This window comes from Rutidosis leptorrhynchoides, chromosome 1, assembly GCF_046630445.1.
Source record: "Rutidosis leptorrhynchoides isolate AG116_Rl617_1_P2 chromosome 1, CSIRO_AGI_Rlap_v1, whole genome shotgun sequence".
In the NCBI taxonomy this organism is placed as follows: domain Eukaryota; kingdom Viridiplantae; phylum Streptophyta; class Magnoliopsida; order Asterales; family Asteraceae; genus Rutidosis; species Rutidosis leptorrhynchoides.
In genome coordinates, this window is record NC_092333.1 from 22,288,831 (window position 1) to 22,309,589 (window position 20,759).

The 20,759-nt window shown below is 35.8% G+C and overlaps 2 protein-coding genes across 3 annotated transcripts; one reads left to right on the forward strand and one right to left on the reverse strand.

Annotated features, from left to right (window-relative positions):
• Positions 1 to 3,046: 3,046 nt before the first annotated feature.
• Positions 3,047 to 4,213, forward strand: LOC139857655 (protein C2-DOMAIN ABA-RELATED 7-like). Its single transcript, XM_071846478.1, has 3 exons — positions 3,047 to 3,381; positions 3,602 to 3,697; positions 3,819 to 4,213. Exons 1-3 carry the CDS (start codon positions 3,271 to 3,273, stop codon positions 4,101 to 4,103), a joined length of 492 nt encoding a protein of 163 aa, XP_071702579.1. The 5' UTR covers positions 3,047 to 3,270; the 3' UTR covers positions 4,104 to 4,213.
• Positions 4,214 to 4,625: 412 nt separating this feature from the next.
• LOC139857640 (uncharacterized) lies at positions 4,626 to 10,453 on the reverse strand. 2 transcript variants are annotated; one of them, XM_071846468.1, is made up of 12 exons: positions 10,340 to 10,453; positions 10,175 to 10,253; positions 8,444 to 8,531; positions 8,192 to 8,302; positions 7,736 to 7,867; positions 6,394 to 6,526; positions 6,212 to 6,250; positions 6,056 to 6,130; positions 5,545 to 5,604; positions 5,149 to 5,213; positions 4,965 to 5,055; positions 4,626 to 4,815 (listed from the first exon to the last, which is right to left on the reverse strand). In XM_071846468.1, the coding sequence occupies exons 1-12, from the start codon at positions 10,424 to 10,426 to the stop codon at positions 4,771 to 4,773; spliced, it is 1,005 nt and encodes a 334-aa protein (XP_071702569.1). In that variant the 5' UTR covers positions 10,427 to 10,453; the 3' UTR covers positions 4,626 to 4,770. The 2 variants fall into 2 exon arrangements, with proteins under 2 accessions (XP_071702569.1, XP_071702561.1); XM_071846460.1 differs by having other exon boundaries at positions 8,153 to 8,302.
• Positions 10,454 to 20,759: the final 10,306 nt, after the last annotated feature.

The following is a 20,759-nucleotide window of genomic DNA, read 5'->3' on the forward strand; positions in this document are numbered from 1 at the left end:
TCGACATGATAGGTCGAAACATTGTATACGTGTCTATGGTATCTCAAGATTACATAATATACAATACAAGTTGATTAAGTTATGGTTGGAATAGATTTGTTACCAATTTTCACGTAGCTAAAATGAGAAAAATTATCCAATCTTGTTTTACACATAACTTCTTCATTTTAAATCCATTTTGAGTTAATCAAATTGCTATGGTTTCATATTGAACTCTATTTTATGAATCTAAACAGAAAAAGTATAGGTTTATAGTCGGAAAAATAAGTTACAAGTCGTTTTTGTAAAGGTAGTCATTTCAGTCGAAAGAACGACGTCTAGATGACCATTTTAGAAAACATACTTCCACTTTGAGTTTAACCATAATTTTTGGATATAGTTTCATGTTCATAATAAAAATTATTTTCTCAGAATAAAAACTTTTAAATCAAAGTTTATCATAGTTTTTAATTAACTAACCCAAAACAGCCCGCGGTGTTACTACGTCGGCGTAAATCCGGTTTTACGGTGTTTTTCGTGTTTCCAGGTTTTAAATCATTAAGTTAGCATATCATATAGATATAGAACATGTATTTAGTTGATTTTAAAAGTCAAGTTAGAAGGATTAACTTTTGTTTGCGAACAAGTTTAGAATTAACTAAACTATGTTCTAGTGATTACAAGTTTAAACCTTCGAATAAGATAGCTTTATATGTATGAATCGAATGATGTTATGAACATCATTACTACCTTAAGTTCCTTGGATAAACCTACTGGAAAAGAGAAAAATGGATCTAGCTTCAACGGATCCTTGGATGGCTCGAAGTTCTTGAAGCAGAATCATGACACGAAAACAAGTTCAAGTAAGATCATCACTTGAAATAAGATTGTTATAGTTATAGAAATTGAACCAAAGTTTGAATATGATTATTACCTTGTATTAGAATGATAACCTACTGTAAGAAACAAAGATTTCTTGAGGTTGGATGATCATCTTACAAGATTGGAAGTGAGCTAGCAAACTTGAAAGTATTCTTGATTTTATGTAACTAGAACTTGTAGAATATATGAAGAACACTTAGAACTTGAAGATAGAACTTGAGAGAGATCAATTAGATGAAGAAAATTGAAGAATGAAAGTGTTTGTAGGTATTTTTGGTCGTTGGTGTATGGATTAGATATAAAGGATATGTAATTTTGTTTTCATGTAAATAAGTCATGAATGATTACTCATATTTTTGTAATTTTATGAGATATTTCATGCTAGTTGCCAAATGATGGTTCCCACATGTGTTAGGTGACTCACATGGGCTGCTAAGAGCTGATCAATGGAGTGTATATACCAATAGTACATACATCTAAAAGCTGTGTATTGTACGAGTACGAATACGGGTGCATACGAGTAGAATTGTTGATGAAACTGAACGAGGATGTAATTGTAAGCATTTTTGTTAAGTAGAAGTATTTTGATAAGTGTATTGAAGTCTTTCAAAAGTGTATAAATACATATTAAAACACTACATGTATATACATTTTAACTGAGTCGTTAAGTCATTGTTAGTCGTTACATGTAAGTGTTGTTTTGAAACCTTTAGGTTAACGATCTTGTTAAATGTTGTTAACCCAATGTTTATAATATCAAATGAGATTTTAAATTATTATATTATCATGATATTATCATGTATGAATATCTCTTAATATGATATATATATATACATTAAATGTCTTTACAACGATAATCGTTACATATATGTCTCGTTTAAAAATTATTAAGTTAGTAGTCTTGTTTTTACATATGTAGTTCATTGTTAATATACTTAATGATATGTTTACTTATCATAGTATCATGTTAACTATATATATATATATATATATATATATATATATATCCATATATATGTCATCATATAGTTTTTACAAGTTTTAACGTTCGTGAATCACCGGTCAACTTGGGTGGTCAATTGTCTATATGAAACATATTTCAATTAATCAAGTCTTAACAAGTTTGATTGCTTAACATGTTGGAAACATTTAATCATGTAAATATCAATCTCAATTAATATATATAAACATGGAAAAGTTCGGGTCACTACAACACCGACCAGTCTCACAGCCAACATGTGAGAGGAAAATCGCGTAACTCATGCTTAAAGCGACATCAGACATAGATTGAACCCATGACCAGTGCGGTATGCTCCCCAAACAAGAATACAAACCCAAACCATAACCACGAAAACAAAGAAACCTAAAACTAACTGCCATAGGAAGGTTAAGAGCTATCTACGAACAAAGCTAAGTAGTCGCCTTAGAACCAAAAACAAAAAACAACTAAAGAAAAATTCACTAAAGTAACAAAATCAAATATCGCCGATGTTGAATAACCTCAGCTCGGCCTAAATCACCTTCTTCATTTTCTTCGACTTAAAAGCACAATCGCATTTAAAAGTACCCTTCGATTAGCATAACTACTTAACCGCTTTAGTAATGATGTCATAATTGTCTTGATCCTCATATTAACTATTGATTTGTTTATTTGAATCTCAATTGCTGATTTAAAACAAACCCAATTAGTTCTCAATCACCACCACCGGACAACCAGATCACTATACCACCATCGGATCACGACCTGAATGCCAGACTACCACTGGATCTCCACATGACCACCGGACCACCACTGGATAACTAGACCGCCACCAGACCATCATATAAATTGCCAATTTTAATTATTAATTTCGTGAATTCGTAAGTGTACGCAAGTTTTTAAAAGATGAAATAATATTAGCAATGATATGTATAAGACTTACATATATATATTAGGGTAGTGATATGTACATAAACTATTTTTGTTGTGTACACAATCATTATGCATTACAGTGTTATACTGTACAACACTGTAAAACATGATAGTTGTGTATATAAAAAAAATAGATTGTGTACATATCGTCACCCTATATATTATACATATGCAATGAGTAAAGGAATGAGAATTGGTGGTAACAAACAACCACACGTGTGTTAAACAAAACTACCTCGCTTTTTTTTAAAAAAAAAAAAAAGAAGAAAAGAAAAGAAAACCAAACGCATATCCTCCTAATCCTCCAAAAAAAAAAAAATTCCCAGAGATTAAACAATCCCTCCATTTCATTTCATTCCAATATCAATATATTTGTATGTGTTTCTCATAATTTGTCACCTGTTTTATTTTTGTTTTGAAGTTTTGGATAATCAAGCGTATGGGCTGTTTTAGGAGAGAGAGATTTCAAAACCAAGTTTTGGAGATCTTGTTGTGTAATGGATAATCTGTTAGGTCTTCTTAGAATTAGAATTAAAAGAGGTATAAATCTTGCAATTCGTGATTTTCGTTCTAGCGATCCTTATTGCATTGTCATCCTAGGCGAACAGGTTAATATTTCACCTTTGATCTGTTTCATATTTTAAACACTTTCAATAGAAATGCGTACATATATAGAAAATCCCATATATTTGTTATAAGTTATGGATCTTGATATTTTGAATATGCGCCTTATATAATCATTAGATATGATAGATTAGAACCTGTATGTCTGTATGTATGTTGTTCCACATAACTAACTTAACTAATTTTGTTTTTTATTTAATATAGAGACTAAAAACTCACATAATTGATAGAAACCTCAACCCTGTGTGGAATGAAGATTTAACTCTTTCAATCGAAAATCCAGATAAGCCAGTTGAATTGGTATGTATTACTAACACTCATACTTTGATAATAAACACTATTACTATTCCTATTTCTATTACTATTAAATTTTTAGTATCGTCACACGTTTAACATCTCTTGATTCATATGGTTATTACAGTTGGTGTACGATCATGACACGTTTACTAGGGATGATGAAATGGGAGATGCGGAATTTGACATCAAACCATTTCTCGAGACACAAAAGATGAATCTAGAACCTGACTCTGTACCAAACGGTACTACTCTAAAGAGGATTAAGCCTTCTGGTTCAAATTGTTTGTCCGAAGAAAGTTGTATAATTTGGCAAGATGGTAACGTCGTTCAAAATATGCTTCTTAAATTGCGGAACGTTGAGTGTGGTGAAATTGAACTCGAACTGCATTGGATTGATCTTCCTCACTAAGATTTAGCATGTGAGTGCAATCTAATCGTTTCTCATGTACAACATTTGTAATGATAATGCTTCTTATTGTGTTCCTATTTATACAACAGTTTTGCCTTTTGCTTTGTGAAATGGGATTTTTTTTTTTTTTTTTTTTTTTTGGTTTTTAACAAAATGGGAACAATTTATACCCTAAAACAATAGGTTTTGTCGGTATGTGATCAGTGGTTGCACGGGAAACTATTGAAATATGTGATGTAGTGATTTTTTTTGGAATTTTAAAAAGTGATAACTGTGGATAGTGTAATTTTTTTTTGTGTGACACCATTGAAATAAGTCGTCTACTAGAAATTTTTTGGGGGTTTTACCGGTAACATCAGTGTGACCACCAATCCCAGAATCCGCCACTAGAGTTTTGTAGTTGCTCGATGAAACACCAACAAAGATTTAAGTATTTATCCATAAAATGCCGAGTAAAGTAGCATGCTTCCTAAATATTATTGAGTCCAGAAAATCGAAAAAACATTTTGTGACGAATACAAAATGATTGTCAAATGAACTCGTAAACATAATTATATTGATGATGATGGGTCAACTGTATAACACGTGTGTATATTACTACATCTCAAACTACAAATATATATGTACAAATAATGACACAAGACAACACGATAAAAAGGAGCTAATCTCAGCTGCTATCAGATGGTAACTTGTATGTTCGTGAGATTCTGATCTGGAGCACAGAAAGAGTGACAAAATAACATCAAAAATCGACTTTTTTAATGTTGTTAACCCTCAATCAATGTAATAATTAACCATATGTGAAAAAGGTTCTCCTTTTATTTTAAGATAATACTCCGTAGTATATTGAAAAGGGTGTACCTGCGCAAATGCATAAATTGCACGCAAGATTCTCGCATAGTCAGTACCAAGCATTTGAATAACAATGTCTGCTAGAAATGTTCCCCATAGCCTATTTCAATTTCAATAAACTATAATTCATAAACCACGTGAAATATAGGCTAAAGCCAAATAGACGAATAGTGTAAACGAGAAAAGCACATACATTGGACCAAGTAACACCATTATGCTCCTAACACCAAGATATCGGGATGCAGCACCTGCTAGCCCCTGTTCACGATGACCATGAAGATAATCATTAGTAAATATTTGTTAATCGATAAATTATAACAATCACCTGCCACTAGCAATATCATATTAATAACAAAAAGGCTGTCTCTAGAAAAGAAGAGTTGCAACTTGCAAGTATGTGCAACCATCTGCAAGCAACAATGGTACAAATTTATTTATATTAACATAGAAAGACACTGGTAATTTAATTAGAACTGGATGTTTCCAAATAAGATGCCAGAAATTTAAAAAGAAAAAGTGAATGCACGCAAAAGTATGAGCCAAATCAAGAAAATTTCTACTCGAAGTTTAATTTACGGTATTCACTTGCCTGTTTTGCTGCAAGTAAAGCTGCTCTAGACTCCAAGTTGATAGCTGCCAAGCGTCCACCCTGAAAACAATCAAGACATAAAAAAAAAAGTGATACATATGCTATGTACAGAAAATTTTATAACTTTTGGGATTTATAACAATCAAACACAACAATGAACTATTTGTTTGTAGTAACACTGAGCCAGGTGACAGAGGAATTAATAAAAAAGAGCATAATTTAGTAACTACGTTTAGCAAGAATTGTAAATAACATTTTTCTACATCCATACTAGTTAAAAGGGAAAGTCTCTACACTTAATGGAATAGCAAGTTCATAAAATTAGTTATGGGCATTCATATGTCATAATAATAATTTCATGTCAAAGTAACAATTTAAATGCTTCGATCTCTTATGAGACTAAACTAAACCATCTTTTTTGAAGATTGACATTCTTCATTAAATAAAAAGTTAATTTAAAAAATGCATAAAGAAAAGTATAGTTTTGACAAAAATTCAATCAAGTTTTTACCTCCTTGAGAACCTCCTTTTTTATTTGATAGTTGGCTGCTTCCCTGAACACCTTACCAGATAATTTACACGATATCTATCACCGAAACAAATTTTGCTCATTTCTTCAACTTATTTATTTATCGATAATCAATAAGTATTTATCGTTAATCCTTACCAGTTTATATAGCCTTCCCACCGTAAGCAGTCCTCCACCCTACAAGACAATTATCACCAATTAACCTATGTTATAAAATTCTTGGTCAAAACATAATCTTGAATTGACATTGGACATAATCCAACATTATTAAGCAAACATAATCTTAAGAAGAAGAAAATGTGAAGTAATTACTATAAGACCTTGAGAATCGTTTTAATGAACTCGTCAGCACCGCGTCCTAAAGCAGTAGAAGCTTGCACTTTCCACGAACTTAGGCCAACTTCTAAACTACTCTCACTATCAGATGCATTATTAAAGCTTCCTAAACCTTCACTGCAAACAATTTTAACTGGTTGTGTATGATGTTTGATGAAAGACACTAAATACTCGCATACATTTACATATATACTAACAGCTGCCATGATTTTGGCCGTTTTGGGCCAATTCCCAAATACAGACGACAAAAAAAAACACAAATGGAAAAAATAAATTTTACCCCCCCAAGTTTTAACAACATGCAAATTCACCCCCCAAAACAGGGATACAAAATGTAAAATTCATATTTTAATTAATAAACTCCACCCGGTTTTTCAGAGAGGCATATCTTTCCGCTCGGTACGAGTTAAATTTTTCCGAGAACACCGTTCAACTCTAAAAAATCTCAAGAACCCAACGGGACTAACTACACGCGAAACGGACATCGTTAAAAAACACTAAATAACGGGCCCTATATTCTCGCTCAGTGCGAGTTAAATTTTTCCGAGATCACCGTTCAACTCGAAATAATTTTACGAACACAACGCGACTAACTATACGCGAAACGGACATCGTTAAAAAAGCTTTACATACATATACATACACGTCCAACAAACAACCCAACCTACTAGATATATTAGGTACCAAACAACGTATATCCAAATTCGACCGCGCGTCGAACACAACCGCAGCAACGCGCGGTCGAATTTTTTCTAGTTAATACTACTACAAACACATGGAGAGAATCACAAAAATATTTCAGGATGAATTTACTCACGTACATCGAGTTATTCATAGATATTGTTTAGAAAAGCGGCGTCATTCATAGATATACTACTGTATTTCCCACGGTCCCTAAATATTACCTAACCCAAAGTATTGAAATTCTCGTCTACGCTTGTACTTCAGGCAATTTACAATAAATGAATAAAATAGGAAAATTTTGCAAATTTTGAAACTGAGGCATAAAAGATGAATTTTGAGACCAACCATGGACCAAGAGGGATTTCAAACACATGACATGAATTATACAACTAATTTAAACCAATTATACGTTATCATTTATAAATAAATATATAAATAAATAAAACCCTTTTCAATTTCCCATTACTGCACCAAAACAATCATCAAGGAGTAGTTTTAACTGTAAATTACACGTATGATACAAAAGATGTCTTGTTGCTCATCCTGTTATACCACTTTACAAAATTAGTACGTGTACTTGCAATATCTTGATTCTTTAAAAAGCATTTCGAAAGGCTTTAGTTTTTTAAAAATCTACCATACCTTGAATATTCCTGCAACAAATGAAGAAAAATCTCTACTTCCAAATCTTCAGTTGATAGGTTCGCTGAACATGGTATTTTTAATTCTTTTCTCACGCCAAGCAGGACATTCCTATATGTTGGTCGCCAGCCCCTGTTCCAATTTAATGGATTTAATTAATTAGAGGATATATATCATAACATACTCAAAACATTAACATTCTTGGCGTGTTTGGATGCGCGTTTAAGGTATGGTAGATATTAATCACATTATCTAATCATGGTTATTGAAGACAAAATAATCATTTGGAAACGCACATCCAAACCACTCCCGAAGTGCATGAACAAAATATATTTACATCTTGTTCTTAATTCCATTACCAAATTACATAATATCCATTAATATGAGTCTAAGACGTGAATAAAGTTATTTATGAACCTCAAAGAAGATCGAGCATCAGCAGCAAGAAAGAAGAACCTTGATTCCAAAATACTAATAAAATAGTCTCTCTCTTCGGGGTCTTCCTCAATCATGACATAATCAATACTGAGTGGTTTTGATATGGACTTCAACAATGGACTAAAATAACTGGAGTGAAAAAGGATTTTATCATCAGTATTAGAATCATAGAAAGATATATAGATATCACCGTATAGAATTTATGATTAATTGTATAATTAGACTATAATATAATCAGATTCGAACATATAACAGGTGAAAAGATCACACCTTGTTCCAAAAAGAATTCTTTCCACTTCATATAGTTCAGAGCCTGTAGCCAACTGAAGTACAGAATGTAGTTCAGGATCCAAAAATCCTGTTCATAATTAAGTCGATAAAACAAATTAAGTATACGGCAAACAACAGCAATATAGTCTAATTCTCACTTTGGACCAAAGTTAATCGTAGTATTTATGGTTCTTGTGGTGGCATATTGCCCGGAAGTGATAATTCTCACTTTCCGTCACTAGGTGTTTGGCGTAATATTGTCTTAGCAGGAAACGCAATTGAAGACTTACAAGATCACTTCAAAGGCTCTTTCAACAATATAATTGGTGATGGTGGCTCTACATCTTTTTGGCGTGAACATTGGATCGGGCAATACAAACTATGCAACGTATTTCCGAGGCTATATAGACTCGAGCAATCAACAGAGATCACGGTTAAAGACATATTGATTGAAGATGGCACGGTTTGGAACTGGAGAAGACACCCAACTGGTCGAGCATATGGCGAGTTTGAAGACCTGAACATGCTGTTAGTTGTGATCGCAGGTTAAGTGACAAATGGCGATGGTCCATGGCTACAGACGGTGTATTCAAGGTGAAGATTTTAACTTTGGAAATCGATAAACAAATTCTGGGCTCTAATACTTTGAACCAACGCACTGTTCAGAACAACCTCGTACCAAAAAAAAAAAAAAAAAAAGAGATCTTCGTGTGGCGAGCAAAAAAAGAGAGACTACCTGTAAGACTCGAACTTGACAAAAGAGGCGTGGATCTCCATAGTGTGCGTTGTGTGCTTTGTGATGATGATATGGAATCTGTTGACCATAAACTTATTTTTTGTCGACCCGCCTTGGAAGTTTGGGATCGAGTTTTTAAGTGGTGGAATCTAGGATCTTTTACATCCTTCAGTTTACAAGAAATATTCCATGGAAACGGTACTAGTTCGATGACGAGTTATGGAAAGAAAGTTTGGCAAGCTACCGAGTGGGCATGTGCGTATCTCATATGGAAAAACCAAAATAATAAGGTGTTTCAAGGCAAAAATTGGAACGCCCCGGTTGCTCTAAATGAAATGAGATACAAATCAAGTCGTTCAAATGGATTTCTAATAGGTCGAGAGGAAAAAAGATCGAGTGGCATACGTGGCTTCATAATCCAAGTTCATATTTAGTTATTCCTGAATGTGTATATCCTGAGTTGCAACCTTTGCATCTCATCTCTTCGTGGTCTCAATTTTGTTTTGTGTCATCTGTCTATTCGGGGTCTGTATTGTTCGAGTTTAGGTAGCTTAGGCAATGCCTTTGCTCTTGTTTGTACTCATCTCATTAATAAAAGTCTTTCTTTTCCAAAAAAAAAAAAAAAAAAAAAAAAAAAAACAGCAGCAATATAGTTTCAGATAACACTATCATTGATAACCAGTTTAAATTTTACGTACTGAATAAAGAGAAACACAAAAGAAGGGGTAATGCCATCTAACAGCAATGTATTATCCAACTATCTATATGTATCAATTCAGTCATTAATCTTGGTAAAAAGTGTACATTTTTCACATTCAAGGGCGACCAATATGTAACATTTGAGAAAGTAAGCTGTTAATTTACCACATCAAAATGACAAAAAGGATGATTTTTACTAATTCTAATCACTAATTGGTACAAAATCAAACTACACAAGTATTCTAACACTAACACATATAAACAACATTGCCAATTAATCCTAAATTTCAGAATACCTTGGTCTTGTGAGGTAACAGCATGTGGAATAAAAGCTAGAATCCTTGAAGTTTTATAGCGCAAAGGGGAATTGAATACCTGCAAAGACAATAACACCCATTTCATACATGAATCAAAAATTGCCGATTGACAGCACATAATTGGAAATTAATTAGAGTAATTACTGGGAAATTGCTGGAAATTGGGGAAAGGGTATGATGGGTATAAGAGAGAGGATTGAAGGTTGCTGATGTCATCACTGTCAATGACATTTTTACGAGTTTGTCACTTCAGTCTTTCACTCTAATTTTTCTTTATCGATATATACATACATACATATATATATATATATATATATATATATATATATATATATATATATATATATCAGAAAAATTAAAATCAACTATAGTTCATTGACCCGTGAATTCAGGGTTTGGCGAAAAAAAATCTACATTATAATATAAACGTTATTGACCCGTTAATAAATATTTATTACTTCGTATTTGGTTTAGTTAATTGAATTTAAATATTCATAATATATACTCTTTTAATTTATTATAAAATGTTTATAGTATTAGTGTCGTGTTGTAGTAAAAATATATTCAAAGATATTGATTTTTTTTTTTAATAACTATATAAAAAGTTGTGTAGCCTTAAGGTGTTGAACATTGTAGAGGGTTGCCAAATATATAAAAATATAAATTAGAAAATTATGACATCATCAAATTGGAATGGTACATCACTTATAGCAAATATTACAACTTATAGAAGCATATCATGACCTCACCTAAAACTCCCATTTATTAGATAGAATAGATAGATTATCTTCTCTAGATAACCAAAGACGGAGTAAAAGTACATGTTATGTTTAGTAGTGAATAAAATTTTCATAGCTATTTGTGTTTAACAGAACATAAGTACTGTATATGATTATGAGATTATGTTAAAATTGATTTAAAACGAGCACTAAAGCATTCACACGTTGTTGCAGAAAAATGATTACAATGACATATGATAAAATCAACACCCCAAACAATTATTTGTTACAATATAAACCTAAAATGTCTCTTTTGGTAGAGGGAGGTTGCATGTGACTTATATGTATACATTTATTTTTTCCTATATCTGATGTGGGACGTTGATTTTCACCCTTACAAACATCCCCTCAAATTTAAGTCCCTCTCTTAGGTCTCCCATCGAAAGATAGCTAGGTTCACTCATCGTTTTGAGTGACCGAGAGGTGCACCACGTCGTTGTGCGCTCAGGGGTGTGCCCACTGTGTTGTCCATCACGTCTAGGCTATAGTCTCTGATACCACTGATAAGATCGATATCCCAAACAGCATGTCCTAAAATATAAGCCTAAAAGTCTTTTAGTACTTTAAAACTAATTGGAAGTAGAGGGATGTAACCTAGATTTATATGCATACATCTGTTTATTTTCATATCCGACTTGGGAGTTTTGGTTTGAATCCTTATAGCATGTGCGTTGTTAGCGGCATTGGTTTCGTTCTATATTTTAAAGATATCAAATATAATACTTAAGTAGTTGTTAAATAAATTAAAACGATAAAAAGTTAAGTTACACGACAGAACGCAACTAGCTATACGAAATAAAAAGTTACACGATAAAAAGTTAAATAAATTCATATCCTGCCATGACCGTTTAACTCGAAATAATTTTACGAACACAACGCAACTGGCTATACAGGAAACAGACCTTTTTTAAAAAACACTAAATATTTCGGGCTATCTTTCATACATAACACACCCACAGCAATTTAGCGACCCGACCAAATCATGTTTGACGGCGCCATCTACGTAGGCCCCATTACATGGTCATAAGTCTTTAAGACAAAGTTTGACCGAAAATATGTCACATTCATTTCATAAGTGTGGATGTTTCAAAGTTTACAAAAGTAGTTTCCATATCTAGTACATAACGATGTTTAAAGTACAAATGAAACACGTGCGACACAGTTTAAAGTAGTCAAAGGACACTCCACGATATGCAAGTATACTCGACATCCAAAGCAAGTATCAAAAAGAAAGTGCGGAAGCATGTATCACCTAATGTTCAAGGACCTGATAAAAACATAGAAATCTGTCAACGAAAAACGTTGGTGAAAATCATAGGTTTGAGTAAGTAAGTGAGTAAAAGTAAGTCGAACCACAAGATTTACATCAATGATAAATAGTAATACATTCTAAAAGTTAATATTCACAAGCACCCAATTATCAAGGCTTAACATTTCCGTCCGTTGAACCCCATTAATAGTGCTAGAACAACACTGTTTCTCGAAAATATATTTCATCCGTAGACGGTAACGAACCGTCCAAGATGAGGGTTTGTCAAACCCATATGGCCATACAACATAAGTTCACGCCTACACTTACACCCTGCAAGTGTAACTAATGATAATCGAATTGAGGCTTTCGTTCTAAACTCGTATGTAGAATGTTTGTTTTCCTGTACTTGTGTTCACTTAGTTAAGAAGAAACGTTTATGTTTTCTCATCCCAAATATAAGTTCAAAAGAGTAAAAGTGGGACTATGATCTCACCTTGAGTGCAAGAGTAAATAAGTACTTCGACAAGTAACGTGTGCAAAGAATAATGCTAGTCTTGACCTAAACAAATAGGTTGTATCAATAACGATAGTCACGATTGGTCAAAGATGTTCAATTAGTCCTATGGCTCGTTACGACTCGATTATGTAGCATGTGAATCAATTTGTCAAGTTTCATGCAAGATACAAGTATAGAAACAAGTTAGGAATGTTGCATAATCATTTGGTTAAGTTTGACAAAAAGTCAAACTTTGGTCGGTCAAAGTCAACGAAAAAGTCAACACGTTCGGGTCGGGTCCCGAACTATCTTTCTGAGGTTTTTAATCATATATGAGCATGTTAGAACAAGTTACATGTGAATCGGAGGTGCATAGCATAGCAAACATTATTCAAAAATTGACAAAGTTGGACAGACCACTTTGGCGCGCCGCGCGGGTATATGGCGCGCCGCGCCATTACCTGTGCAGAGAAATCTGGCAGTTTTTAAGTTTTATGCACGAACCTAACTTCAAACAATCACCATTTATGCCCCGCAAACAACCAAAACATGTATCTTGTATCATCGGAAAGGTATTTTGACAAGGAAAACAACTAAACACATTTCAACAATCACATTTACTTTTACAACAACCAAAATCACATTCAAAACTCCTCATTAAATGCATTCAAGTTCATAAATGAAATTTGATGATTCGGCAACCAGTTTACATGAATGATATGCCGTTTCGAAGGTGATCAAGCATACAATACAACCTAACACTTACAAATAACATTTCATGTCATTCAAAGCATTAAATGTTCACATTAAATTCTATCAAACCCTAACCAACAACATCAAAATCACTAATCATGTTTATGAAGTTTTCTAAAACAACCTACTCATCAAATTGAAGCTAGTGATACTAGGAACACATTTAATACATGCATTTATAACATTTAACAACATTCAAACAACCAAATCATCAAATCAAACACACCAAAGTTCATATTCAAACTAGTTACTTCAAATAACGAAATCGAACATATAAATCATATATTCATGTTATACTTGAGCCATAGACACTAATTAACAACTTTATAAGTTAAAAACATCAAGAACACAAAATCTAGTGATTTTAGAAAGTTACCCAAATGAGATGTAATCGGTATGGAACCGAAGAGGAAGTTGCAAGGATTCCAAATATGTAAATAGTTTAGATTGAAGCTTGCTAGATTTTGATTAGATGATGAATCTTTGAAATGGTGTTTGAGAGAATTTGTGAAAGTATTAGAGAAAAATGGAAAAAGAAAAGAAATAATGAATGGAGGAGGAAGAGTGTTGACTCTTTGACCTAGTCACCTCTTTGCTCCTTTGTCAAACTTAGTCCCTCAACTTTGGAAATGGGTGAGTGAATTACCTAAACGAGATAATTTAAAACGCGTATTAACGGGAGATGTTATAAACATATAACGGAGTTTAAAATAGTATAACGGAAAAAGGCGGGATGTTATATTACCTACTCCTTAAAAGAAATTTCGTCCCGAAATTTAAGTAGGCGTAGTAGTCGTGGTTTCTTCCTCGGAATCTTGTGTTTCCGGAACCGGGAACAAGTGAGGGTATTTCTTTTGCATCTGATCTTGCCTTTCCCAAGTAAACTTGGGTCCTCTTTTAGCATTCCAACGAACCTTGATAATCGGGATTCGGCTTTGTTTCAATGTCTTGACGGAGGTGTCCACAATTTCTAACGGTTCTTCCACAAAATGAAGCTTGTCGTCAATAGTAAGTTCTTCGAGAGGGATGACGATATCGGGTTCGGCAAGACACTTTTTCAAGTTAGATACGTGGAAGGTAGGATGAACAGAGTTCAATTAAGGCGGAAGATCTAAACGATAAGCAACGGTTCCAATACGCTCCAAGATTTCGAAAGGACCAATATACCGCGGATTTAGCTTCCCGCGTTTCCCAAAACGGATTACACCCTTCCAAGGTGCAACTTTTAACATCACTCGGTCACCGACTTGAAATTCAAGGTCGTTGCGTCTTTTATCGGTATAGCACTTTTGACGACTCCGGGCCGTCCGAAGCCTATCTCGGATTTGAACGATCTTCTCGGTGGTTTCGTAAATGAGTTCGGGTCCGGTGATTTGCACGTCGCCTACCTCGGCCCAACAAAGAGGTGAACGACATTTTCGACCATATAGCGCTTCAAAAGGTGCGGCTTTAATACTCGCGTGATAACTATTGTTGTAAGAGAACTCGGCGGGAGGTAAGTGCTTGTCCCAAGCTTTTCCAAAATCAACCACGCAAGCTCGTAACATGTCCTCTAAGGTTTGAATTGTACGTTCGCTTTGTCCATCGGTTTGAGGATGATATGCGGTGCTCATGTCTAAACGCGTTCCCAACGCTTCTTGCAAGGTACGCCAAAATCTAGAAACAAAACGGCCATCTCGGTCAGAGATAATCGATAAAGGTACACCGTGTCGGGCTACGATCTCCTTGATGTAAAGTTGTGCAAGTTTCTCCATTTTGTCTGTTTCTTTCATAGCGAGGAAGTGTGCGGATTTGGTGAGACGGTCAACAATAACCCAAATGGTATCATTGCCGCCCGACGTTTTTGGTAGTTTGGTGATAAAATCCATCGTTATCCTTTCCCACTTCCATTGCGGGATTTCGGGTTGTTGAAGTAATCCGGACGGTCTTTGGTGTTCGGCTTTGTCTTTGGAACATGTCAAACACTTGAAAACATAAGTAGCTACGTCCCTTTTGATGTTCGGCCACCAATATTGTTCTTTAAGGTCGTGGTACATCTTATTGGCACCGGGATAAATCGAGTATCGTGACTTATGGGCTTCATCTAAAATAAGACTTCGTAGGTCCCCATAATTAGGCACCCAAATCCTTCCACCGAAATATCGGAGTCCGGTTTCCTTAGTTTCGAACCGAGAGACGAGAATGTTCAAGAGCTCGTGTGAAACGTTTTCATCCTTGAGAGCCTCATCTTGGGCTACCCGAATTTGGCTATTAAGGTTTGTGTGAATGGTAATGTTTAAAGCTCGTACACGAAGAGGCACCGCTCTTTCTTTTCGACTTAAGGCATCGGCTACTACATTTGCCTTTCCGGGATGGTAACAAAGCTCGCAATCGTAATCGTTTAAGGTTTCAATCCACCTTCGTTATCACATGTTTAGTTGCTTTTGATCGAAGATGTGTTGGAGACTTTTGTGATCTGTAAAGATAGTACTCTTGGTTCCATAAAAATAGTGTCTCCACATTTTTAGTGCAAAGACAACGGCCCCGAGTTCGAGATCATGTGTCGTGTAGTTTTGTTCATGAATTTTGAGTTGTCGAGAAGAATAAGAAATGACTTTCGTTTGTTGCATCAACACACACCCAAAACCATGTTTCGAGGCGTCGCAATACACAACAAAATCATCGTTGCCTTCGGGAAGTGACAAGATAGGAGCGGTGGTTAGCTTCGTTTTCAAAATTTGAAATGCAGATTCTTGTTCGGTTGCCCAAACGAATTTTCTTCCCTTATGAGTTAACGCGGTTAGAGGACGAGCGACCAAAGAGAAATCTTTGATGAATCTACGATAGTATCCGGCGAGACCCAAGAATTGACGAATGTGAGTAGGAGTAGTAGGAGTCTCCCATTTACTAATGGCTTCGATTTTTGATGGATCGACTTTAATACCTTGATCACTTACAACATGACCAAGAAATTGAACTTCCTTCAATCAAAATTCACACTTGGAGAATTTGGCATAGAGTTGTTCTTGTCTTAAAAGTTCAAGCACAAGTCGGAGGTGTTTCTCGTGTTCTTCTTCGCTTTTTGAGTAGACCAAAATATCATCGATGAACACGATAACGAATTTGTCAAGATACGGTTTGCACACGCGGTTCATAAGATCCATGAACACCGCCGGTGCGTTAGTGAGACCAAAAGGCATTACGAGAAATTCATAACTACCATAACGAGTCCGGAAAGCGATTTTGGAGACATCTTCCCCCTTAACCCTTAATTGATGATAACCCGAACGGAGATCGATTTTCGAATATACACAAGACCCTTGTAGTTGATCAAAGAGGTCATCGATGCGAGGAAGAGGATATCGGTTCTTAACCGTCAATTTGTTTAGTTCACGATAATCAATGCACATTCGTAGGGATCCGTCTTTCTTTTTAACAAACAAAATCGGAGCGCCCCAAGGTGAATGGCTAGGTTGGATCAAACCACGATCAAGTAGTTCTTGGATTTGACTTTGCAATTCTTGCATTTCGGATGGAGCAAGTCTATATGGTGCACGAGCTACGGGTGCGGCTCCCGGAATAAGATCGATTTGGAATTCAACCGGTAGATGAGGTGGAAGACCCGGCAATTCGTCGGGAAATACATCGGAAAATTCACTAACAATTGACACATCATCGATGTGCTTCTCATCGGATTCGACTTTCTTAACGTGAGCAAGGATCGCAAAGCAACCCTTACAGAGTAGTTTTCTAACTTTAATGCACGAAACGAGGTTGAGTCCAGTGCAACTCTTTTCACCATAAACAATCAAAGGTTCACCATTCTCGATAGGAATTCGGATTGCGTTAAGATCACAAAGGATGTGAGATTTCGTTTTGGCTAACCAATTCATACCGATTATTACATCAAAGCTTCCTAGTTCCATGGGTATCAAGTCAATTTCAAACTCATTACCCAAAATGTTTAATGTGCACCCCCGGTAATATGTGTCGGCACTTAATAGTTTCCCGTTGGCCACTTCAATGGTATAAGTGATATCTAGTGGGAGTGGTGGAGTGCTAAAAGAATGAATCAAAGTCTTGGATACAAAGCATTTATCGGCACCCGAATCGAATAAACAAGTAACATAAGTGTTGTCGAGAAGAAACGTACCCGTGACTAATTCATTGTCATCTCGGGCTTCCTCGGTGTTGATGTTGAAAGCTCGGCCGCGCGTATTGGGGTTATCTTTCTTCTTCGGGCATGCATTTCTATAATGGCCCGTTTGGCCACATTCGTAACAAGTGACCGTTTTTGGAGGATTGGGCCCTTTTCGAGCGATGGGGGCGGCGCTTGTGCAATTGTTGGCCTTATGACCAACTCCTTGGCACCGGTGGCAAATTAGCTTGCCGCATTCACCCGAGTGGTGCTTGTGACATTTGTTGCAAAAAGGTTGAGTTCCGGCATAACCTTTCTTGCCGTCATTGGTGAAAGGCTTTTTGGTGAAGGTGTTGTTGTTGTAGTTGCTTGATAGAGTGGCTTCCCATTTCCTTTTGTTGCCACCAAATTTGTCTTCGGCCTTAGGAGCCGGCACTACGATTTCATCAACCGTTTCAATCAATTGGCGGGCCATGTTCAAAGCGGCTTGGTGATTAACGGGTTTGGAGGACATCACACCTTGTTTGATGCTCTTTGGAAGACCGTCCATATAGAGTTCAACCCTTTGAGATTCGGGGTTCACGAGATTAGGACACATCAAGGATAGTTCGACGAAGCATTGGTTGTAGGCCTTGAGATCGTTTCAAATCGCCTTCAAAGTTCTTAGCTCTTGTTCGAGCTTTCGGGTTTCTTCGCGAGGGAAATATTCAACAATCATCTTTTCCCTTAAATCGGCCCAAGAGAGGGCATGAGCTTCATCGGTACCCACCGATTGTATATAGGTGTTCCACCATGTGAGGGCGACACCGGCGAAAGTGTGAGAGGAGTATTTGAACTTGTCTTGGTCCCGACAACCGCTTATGCTAAAGACGGCCTCCGTTTGTTCGAACCATCGAGTAAGAGTAACCGGTCCCCCGGTTCCATCATAAGTGTGAGGTTTGCACCCCATAAAAGCCTTGTAGGAGCACCCTTCGCTAGAGTTACCGGCTCCTTGGTTGTTGTTGTTGTTATTGTTATTGTTGTTGGTGGAGTGATCGGCCATGGCCGCCTCTACGGCGGTGGCTATCATTCGTTGTAGAGCTTGTTCGGGAGTCTCATGGCGTGGCACACGACGAGGAGGCATTGTTCCTTCAAAAACAAAAGAATACCGTTGGTTAGTATTCTAAATAATACTAACCGTGATATGGAATAAAGACAGAGAGAAAATTATCCTTGACTCGCCTTAAATTCTTTATGTTAAAATGTCGGAATGTTCATATGAGTCACCATAATATAATCCCGGAAATTATATTACCCTAATTCATATGTGCATTCGACATTACTTCATATAGTCAAGGTGGCGCGTCAATAAAATTTATCAACGTAAGATCAAGATCGAATATGAGTTAGATATGATAGAAGAGTTCGAGTATAAATGCACAAGTAGTCAAGTAATTCCTACTTCGAGTCTATATGCCGGTTGAAGTCTAGATTCACTAATGTACCCTATGACTCGGGGTTGACACCAATGAACTCTAAATCCCTACAACCAATGCTCTGATACCATCTGTAGCAACCCGACCAAATCATGTTTGACGGCGCCATCTACGTAGGCCCCATTACATGGTCATAAGTCTTTAAGACAAAGTTTGACCGAAAATATGTCGCATTCATTTCATAAGTGTGGATGTTTCAAAGTTTACAAAAGTAGTTTCCATATCTAGTACATAACGATGTTTAAAGTACAAATGAAACACGTGCGACACAGTTTAAAGTAGTCAAAGGACGCTCCACGATATGCAAGTATACTCGACATCCAAAGCAAGTATCAAAAAGAAAGTGCGGAAGCATGTATCACCTAATGTTCAAGGACCTGAGAATAACATAGAAATCTGTCAACGAAAAATGTTGGTGAAAATCATAGGTTTGAGTAAGTAAGTGAGTAAAAGTAAGTCGAACCACAAGATTTACATCAATGATAAATAGTAATACATTCTAAAAGTTAATATTCACGAGCACCCAATTATCAAGGCTTAACATTTCCGTCCGTTGAACCCCATTAATAGTGCTAGAACAACACCGTTTCTCGAAAATATATTTCATCCGTAGACGGTAGCGAACCGTACAAGATGAGGGTTTGTCAAACCCATATGGCCATACAACATAAGTTCACGCCTACACTTACACCCTGCAAGTGTAACTAATGATAATCGAATTGAGGCTTTCGTTCTAAACTCGTATGTAGAATGTTTGTTTTCCTGTACTTGTGTTCACTTAGTTAAGAAGAAACGTTTATGTTTTCTCATCCCAAATATAAGTTCAAAAGAGTAAAAGTGGGACTATGATCTCACCTTGAGCGCAAGAGTAAATAAGTACTTCGACAAGTAACGTGTGCAAAGAATAATGCTAGTCTTGACCTAAACAAATAGGTTGTATCAATAACGATAGTCACGATTGGTCAAAGATGTTCAATTAGTCCTATGGCTCGTTACGACTCGATTATGTAGCATGTGAATCAATTTGTCAAGTTTCATGCAAGATACAAGTATAGAAACAAGTTAGGAATGTTGCATAATCATTTGGTTAAGTTTGACAAAAAGTCAAACTTTGGTCGGTCAAAGTCAACGAAAAAGTCAACACGTTCGGGTCGGGTCCCGAACTATCTTTCTGAGGTTTTTAATCATATATGAGCATGTTAGAACAAGTTACATGTGAATTGGAGGTGCATAGCATAGCAAACATTATTCGAAAATTGACAAAGTTGGACAGACCACTTTGGCGCGCCGCGCGGGTATATGGCGCGCCGCGCCATTACCTGTGCAGAGAAATCTGGCAGTTTTTAAGTTTTATGCACGAACCTAACTTCAAACAATCACCATTTATGCCCCGCAAACAACCAAAACATGTATCTTGTATCATCAGAAAGGTATTTTGACAAGGAAAACAACTAAACACATTTCAACAATCACATTTACTTTTACAACAACCAAAATCACATTCAAAACTCCTCATTAAATGCATTCAAGTTCATAAATGAAATTTGATGATTCGGCAACCAATTTACATGAATGATATGCCGTTTCGAAGGATATCAAGCATACAATACAACCTAACACTTACAAATAACATTTCATGTCATTCAAAGCATTAAATGTTCACATTAAATTCTATCAAACCCTAACCAACAA

Bases quoted from the DNA above. Each gene is read 5' to 3' on its own strand.
- LOC139857655 (XM_071846478.1), top strand. From the start codon at position 3,271: ATGGATAATCTGTTAGGTCTTCTTAGAATTAGAATTAAAAGAGGTATA. The intron at 3,382-3,601 runs GTTAATATTTCA...TATTTAATATAG, and splicing joins TTGTCATCCTAGGCGAACAG to AGACTAAAAACTCACATAAT. The intron at 3,698-3,818 runs GTATGTATTACT...TGGTTATTACAG, and splicing joins CAGATAAGCCAGTTGAATTG to TTGGTGTACGATCATGACAC.
- LOC139857640 (XM_071846460.1), bottom strand. From the start codon at position 10,426: ATGTCATTGACAGTGATGACATCAGCAACCTTCAATCCTCTCTCTTAT. The intron at 8,303-8,443 runs GTGTGATCTTTT...TTTTCACTCCAG, and splicing joins AGAATTCTTTTTGGAACAAG to TTATTTTAGTCCATTGTTGA. The intron at 7,868-8,152 runs GTTCATAAATAA...AAATTGGAACAG, and splicing joins GATGCTCGATCTTCTTTGAG to GGGCTGGCGACCAACATATA.